Source organism: Triticum aestivum, chromosome 4B (assembly GCF_018294505.1).
Source record: "Triticum aestivum cultivar Chinese Spring chromosome 4B, IWGSC CS RefSeq v2.1, whole genome shotgun sequence".
Taxonomy (NCBI): domain Eukaryota; kingdom Viridiplantae; phylum Streptophyta; class Magnoliopsida; order Poales; family Poaceae; genus Triticum; species Triticum aestivum.
The window spans coordinates 415,391,997-415,399,027 of NC_057804.1; the positions used below are offsets into that span (position 1 = coordinate 415,391,997).

Below are 7,031 nucleotides of genomic sequence, written 5' to 3' on the forward strand. Positions count from 1 at the left end.
GCTCATTATGATGATGCATTACCGAGTGGGCCCAGTGATACCTCTCCGTCATACGGAGTGACAAATCCCAGTCTTGATCCATGTCACCCAACAGACACTTTCGGAGATACCCGTAGTCTGCCTTTATAGTCACCCAGTTACGTTGTGACGTTTGGCATACCCAAAGCACTCCTACGGTGTCCGGGAGTTACACGATCTCATGGTCTAAGGAAAAGATACTTGACATTGGAAAACTCTAGCAAACGAACTATACGATCTTGTGCTATGTTTAGGATTGGGTCTTGTCCATCACATCATTCTCCTAATGATGTGATCTCGTTATCAATGACATCCAGTGTCCATAGTCAGGAAACCATGACTATCTGTTGATCAACGAGCTAGTCAACTAGAGGCTCACTAGGGACATGTTGATGTCTGTTATTCACACATGTATTACGATTTCCGATCAACGAGCTAGTCAACTAGAGGCTCACTAGGGACATGTTGATGTCTGTTATTCACACATGTATTACGATTTCCGGATAACACAATTATAGCATAAATAAAGACAATTATCATGAACAAGGAAATATAATAATAATGCTTTTATTTTTGCCTCTAGGGCATATTTCCAACATATCCATCATCATCTGAACATATCCAACATGATTTTATCACGGGGATGCCAGAACATGGAAACGAGAAAAGAGAACAAAATTGGCAACGAGGAAACTAGGATAGTGAACAAGTTGTTGATTCACGGGGATGTCGATAAATCTCACCTCAGTTTTTTTGTAACATATCGCGAAGCAACAAGAATAACACAGGTAACTATAGGTTCACTCGGATATCCATTTGTGTGGGTGTAGGGATCAATATGGATGTTCACAGTTCCGCAATTGATCATTAAACGAAAAGAGTTCCAGTCATGTCTATATTTCATCGAACCTACAGGGTCACACGCTTAAGGGTCATCTACCCGCTGAGTACTACATTACGAGCCTGAGAGAAAGTCACCGGAAAAGTTTCAGAGGCATTGAAAATGTTCCAGAGAGAAAACAAAAGTGTTTTGGAGAAACCAAAATTTGTTTTAGAGCAAACCATCAAGCCGGAAAGTTTCGGGATGCGTCCAAAATTTTCGGAGGGGTGCCAAAAAAGTTATGGGACCTTCCACACCACCAGCGGCCTAGAGAGCAACGCGCCACCACCGCCACCGACCACGAAGCACCACAACCACAGCCTCCACCCATTCCTAGGACGACGCCTCCAAGAAGGACCACGTTGCTGGAACGCCGTCGTCGTCTGGCCCAAAAGGCCAAGGTTTTCATCTGGGAGTGCGGGGAAGGAAGAAGAGTGTCGAGTTCCGAAAGCTCAATGCGCCCTCAGGAGGGAACGAGCGCAGGGGGCATCGACGTCGTCAAGGTCGACACGAACTAGCCCAAGGGTTTCCCCGTTCCAGAGCTCCTGCCAGCCCACGCCCAACAGCTAGATTTGCTAGACGGGCCGCAACAAAGGGAGGGGCCATCCGGCGGAGCCATTGGATCATCCCGCAGCCACGAAGGACCTCCGCCACCCTACGGCAGCCCACCCGGCTGGAAGGGATGGCCAACTCCCGTGCCGCCATCTTCACCCGCAGCCCTGGGCTTCCGGGGCTCCCCGCAGAGGGGCAAGGTAGCTGAGCCTCACCGCCACCTTCATCGGAGGCCGCACAACAAGGCCGGCAGATTTCTCATAAATAATGTCGTGATTCTCTGGATGCCGTGCTCCTCTCCTTAAGTGGTGTTAGTCTCTGCGCTGACAGCGGTGGCCCAATACGGTCCTTGGTTTTGGTACCTCACGTTGACGTGGCGTGCACGGTTGGCTGGTGACTTGTTCATGACTGGGTCCAGAATGTCAGTGACACACATGTGTCTGTGTCTGCGTTTACTGTATCTTTCGGAGGTCATTGACGTACGGCGACCGGACTCCACCTCTGGGCATTCAAGCATGACAGTGCGGTGCGGTTCACCATCGTCCGTGCACGAGTTGGTCTCGCCTCCACGGCCGCGTTGCACACCCGACCAGGCAGGGCAGGTCGGCAGGTTCCGGACGGACCGTCGCCGCTGAATCGAGTCCGACCCGTGTGTGCCTGTCCACCTTGCGCAGCAAACAAGACCCAAAACCGCGACTTGCGCCACAAACCAAAACCGCTGTCGCACGCCCAGCCCCAGCCCCAGCCCCAGCCCAGCCCCAGGGAAGGAAGGGAAGATCGCCACCAAAAACGAAAGAGCATTCATTGCCTGCGGCAAATATAATGAACAGACATTCTAGCCTTGTCCCACTGACACGTGAACCTACATAATGCTCCGACCCCACTGGGCAGTGGCCGAGATGGGTGCGCTGCGCGCCGGGCCAGTTCCCACCGCCGCCCGTGGTTTTCCTTTCCCCGAAGAAAGCAGGCGAGTTTTGCACGACCACCCCCGTCTTCCCACGAAACCCCAATCCCCATTCCCATCCCGTCCGCAAGCCAAGCCCAGGTATAAATGGAGGACGGCCGCCCCTCCCAGAAGACCACCAAACCAGCACACGTCAACGGAACAGGTTAACGAAATCCCCACGAAGGCCTAGAATATTCCCCAAAACCCCACGTCCCCTCCGCCGCCGCTCCCACTCCACCAGTGTACCACCCGGATCGGTCGATCGACAGCGATGGACACCCACATCGGGTCCGTCGACGGGCCGTCGCCGGCGGCGGTGAACGGCGCGGTGGGCTGCCCGGCGTCCGCGCCGGGGTGCCCGATCATGTCCTCCCACCCGGTGGTGTCCCCCGGCGAGGCGTCGCTGGGGCGCCACCTCGCGCGCCGCCTCGTGCAGGTCGGCGTCAGCGACGTCTTCGCCGTGCCCGGGGACTTCAACCTCACGCTGCTCGACCACCTCGTCGACGAGCCCGGGCTGCGCCTCGTCGGCTGCTGCAACGAGCTCAACGCGGGGTACGCGGCCGACGGCTACGCGCGGGCCCGCGGCGTCGGCGCCTGCGCGGTCACCTTCACCGTCGGCGGCCTCAGCGTGCTCAACGCCATCGCCGGCGCCTACAGCGAGAACCTGCCCGTCATCTGCATCGCCGGCGGGCCCAACTCCAACGACTACGGCACCAACCGCATCCTCCACCACACCATCGGCATCCCGGACTTCTCACAGGAGCTACGCTGCTTCCAGACCGTCACCTGCCACCAGGTACGCACGCGCGTTCCCTCAACATGCATTGCCCCTTCCTCATTAGATTCCTCCCTCTAATTTGTTGACTCGATCTGGTTGGTCTGTCGTTGTTTGTCGATTCAGGCGGTGGTGACCAACCTGGACGACGCGCACGAGCAGATCGACACGGCCATCGCGACGGCGCTCAGGGAGAGCAAGCCGGTGTACCTTAGCATCAGCTGCAACCTCCCCGGCCTACCTCACCCCACCTTTACCCGTGACCCAGTCCCCTTCTTCCTCGCCCCGAGGTACCAACTGCCCCTACTCTGTTCTTCTTCCGAGTTGTCGTTTCCGTGTATGTATAGTGTTTTGAATCTCATCAGAGTCTTTTTTCCCGATTATTGTGCCAACACTTTATCTTGGATCATGGAACGTTTCCCCCCAATTATGTAGGAGTAGGTCTTAACTCTTGATTTGCATGTACTAGTACTACCTGCTGGCAGCTTAAGATTTTATCACCACAAAAATGTGCCCAGTTGAATCATTAGCATTGAGAATTTCAGATCGTGAATTTTGATGCTATCTGTATCTGAAGTGACCGACGCACTGAACAGAGTATTGTTGTAATATGATTGTATTTGAAGCCATCTGATGAACTGAACTGTGTTGTGAAAAATTACAGGATGAGCAACAAGATGGGGCTCGAGGCTGCAGTGGAGGCAACTGTCGAGTTCCTGAACAAGGCGGTGAAGCCGGTGCTTGTGGCCGGCCCCAAACTCCGCGTGGCCAAGGCGGGGAAGGCCTTCGTCGACCTTGTGGATGCCAGTGGCTATGCCTATGCTATAATGCCATCGGCCAAGGGCTTTGTGCCAGAGACGCACCCCCACTTCCTCGGCACCTACTGGGGCGCCGTCAGCACGGCCTTCTGCGCCGAGATTGTCGAGTCGGCCGACGCCTACCTCTTCGCAGGCCCCATCTTCAACGACTACAGCTCTGTTGGCTACTCGTTCCTGCTCAAGAAGGACAAGGCCATCATCGTGCAGCCTGAGCGTGTCATCGTTGGGAACGGCCCGGCATTCGGCTGCGTCATGATGAAGGAGTACCTGTCTGCATTGGCCAAGCGGGTTCAGAAGAACACCACCGCCTACGAGAACTACAAGAGGATCTTCGTGCCTGAGGGCCATCCGCTGAAGGGCGAGGCGAACGAGCCGCTGCGTGTCAATGTGCTCTTCAAGCACATCCAGGACATGCTGACGGGTGACAGTGCAGTGCTCGCTGAGACCGGTGACTCCTGGTTCAACTGCCAGAAGCTGAAGCTGCCCGAGGGCTGCGGGTGAGCTTTCCTGATTCCACAATGTTGTGATGGTGCATGTTTCCTCCTTGTTTGTCTTTGTCTTGTTGTGCTAAGCAGGGTTGTTTGTTCGCACGCTGCAGGTATGAATTCCAAATGCAGTATGGCTCGATTGGATGGTCGGTGGGTGCATTGCTCGGGTACGCGCAAGGCGCAAGCGATAAGCGTGTTATAGCCTGCATTGGTGATGGGAGCTTCCAGGTGAGATATCCCTCGATCTGATGATCTCTGCTGCCGTGTGCTGCAATATATATTGCACTATGTGCTGTTTCTAATGTGATGTCCGGGGGATTCCGTTGTCTGCAGGTGACAGCACAGGATGTGTCGACTATGCTGCGGTGCGAACAGAACAGCATAATCTTCCTGATCAACAATGGCGGGTACACCATCGAGGTGGAGATCCACGACGGACCTTACAACGTCATCAAGAACTGGAACTACACCGCCCTTGTGGAGGCCATCCACAACGGGGAGGGCAAATGCTGGACTGCCAAGGTAAGCACGCACTCTTTTGTCCATTGCGCAAGCATCAGAGAAGAAGGAGGCGAGCTTGCAGAACTGCTGCTGACGCATGCTTTTGTGTTGGCGCAGGTGAAGTGCGAGGAGGAGCTGACGGCGGCGATCGAGATGGCGCTGGGGGAGAAGGAGGACTCTCTCTGCTTCATCGAGGTGATCGCGCACAAGGACGACACCAGCAAAGAGCTTCTGGAATGGGGCTCCAGGGTCTCTGCTGCCAACTCCAGGCCACCCAATCCCCAGTAGACAGACCGACCAAAGCCACGCCTGCATCAGTAGTAGTAGCAGCAGCAGCAGCACGCACGTTGCCCATCAAATAATGTTGAACAGTTTATCTTTGCTCTTCTGTTATGTTCTTAGTTTTGTGCCTTGTAGTGACTTGTGCCATCGCCTGTGTTCTATCCTGCCAATGCTACGAAGATTATGAGATATTTTTAGCTTGCCTCAGCTATTTTTCTACCTTCTTTCAAAATGGTCGGCCAATATAAATTGAAAAATCACGAGCTACTACTGAGCGGCTCCTCGAGGAATCTAGAAGCGCAATACAACATGCATGGACTCGGAATAGAATCTTGCAAATATGATAAGTAGTTTTGGTAAGAAAGTGAGCTAATAATGGTAAGCTAGCACTGCAACTTGTGGAGCAGTTCGGCCCTTTTTCTTGAAAAAACGTACTAATTGTGGAGCAAGTAGGCTTGACGCTTTGTTCTCGGCAAAGGAAAGCCCTGCGTACGTACATGCATCTGCTGCATCTCCTGGAGCTATTGTGTTTGTTTGTGGGTTTTGATATTGCCACCTTGTGCTGCTTTCGCCGGCTAAAAGACGGACAGCGTGCTAGGGATTGGTCAATCAACCATTTATAACACCTAAAGCGAAAGGCATGCCCTGCGTTTATGTGGGCGCCACACCGCAAATATCAGAGGCTGCTTTGAGTAGAAAAGTGAGATAACGACAACCTTTGAAGTTTCCGCATGTGACAAGGACAGGGTATCGCCGCTACGTGATGTGGTTCATCTGCCGCTTGTTTACCTGAATGCGTCACGCTGGTTTAGATTACGGAAAGTTAAAAGCATCACAGGTATCCCAACTTGCATGAAATGTGATAATTTAGTCTTAAGCTTATAAAATGCAACTCCACCATACACCAGCTTGCATTGGATGTGTTTGATTTGGTCCCCGGCCTATCACAACGCGACAATTCGCAGCTAGGTGGCCGGACCGGTCGTCGCCAACACTTCTACAGAAAATACCCTACCGTTTTGTCTAATTAACCCGCGCTATAGGGGCACCTGAATTAAATTTGTCTCAAATCCCCTTCGCGCCCGCCCATTGCTTCTCTGTTATGTTCCCCATCTCCAGCTCCCTGCTCCTAGCTTGCTGCTAGCGTCAAGCTTTCAGCCGCAATCTAGCTCCCCCTCATGGTCTCGTGGGATGATCTCTCGAGCTCCTCGTTTGACGGCGACTCCGTCACAGTTAGGTTAGCCCCCTTGGTGATGCAGCTAGGGTTAGGTTCAGGCAAGAAAATTGGGAATTAGACCGAAGAGGCCTATTTGTTTTTGTTGTAGGCACCTGCCACCATTTTCTGCTCGGAATGGAAAGTCCTTGCTACTGAATTTGCTTCTAGATGTGAGCACCTAGCTGTGTGTGAGAAGCTGGTGGCATTTTCTTCAGTGGAGGAGTGGTAGGAGGTTCTTAGCTTGTGCACATAAGGTTAGTAGCTAATTATTCATTTTGCATAGCTTTCTATTGCTTGATCTGCGTAGTGTGTTTCAAGTGTTGATGACTATGCCAGTGTTTTTGTGTAATCATTACGTTTTTAGTTAGCACAGTGATTCTGCAATTCACTGGATTTGTTCGGAGTTAACATTCAACTGGATTTTTTCATTTTGAATAGTTAACTGAATTTGTGCAATGTGAATAGATAATAATCTTTTGCAGTTATTATGTTAACTGTTAACTGAATTTGTGCAGTGTGGATAGATAACTGAGCTTTTTCAGTTATTATGTTAAT

General features: G+C 52.3%; 1 protein-coding gene across 1 annotated transcript; it reads left to right on the plus strand.

Annotated features, from left to right (window-relative positions):
* The first annotated feature begins 2,501 nt into the window (after nt 1–2,501).
* Nucleotides 2,502–5,467, plus strand: LOC123092445 (pyruvate decarboxylase 2). The gene is made up of 6 exons (XM_044514226.1): nt 2,502–3,192; nt 3,298–3,461; nt 3,836–4,486; nt 4,588–4,705; nt 4,811–4,999; nt 5,096–5,467. The coding sequence occupies exons 1-6, from the start codon at nt 2,668–2,670 to the stop codon at nt 5,264–5,266; spliced, it is 1,818 nt and encodes a 605-aa protein (XP_044370161.1). The 5' UTR covers nt 2,502–2,667; the 3' UTR covers nt 5,267–5,467.
* The last annotated feature ends 1,564 nt before the right edge of the window (nt 5,468–7,031 follow it).

What these genes read in the sequence shown, in the direction of transcription:
- LOC123092445 (XM_044514226.1), top strand. Translation starts at nt 2,668, where the DNA reads ATGGACACCCACATCGGGTCCGTCGACGGGCCGTCGCCGGCGGCGGTG. An exon ending in AAGCTGCCCGAGGGCTGCGG is followed by an intron (nt 4,487 to 4,587) that starts GTGAGCTTTCCT and finishes CGCACGCTGCAG; the next exon opens with GTATGAATTCCAAATGCAGT. An exon ending in GCAAATGCTGGACTGCCAAG is followed by an intron (nt 5,000 to 5,095) that starts GTAAGCACGCAC and finishes GTGTTGGCGCAG; the next exon opens with GTGAAGTGCGAGGAGGAGCT.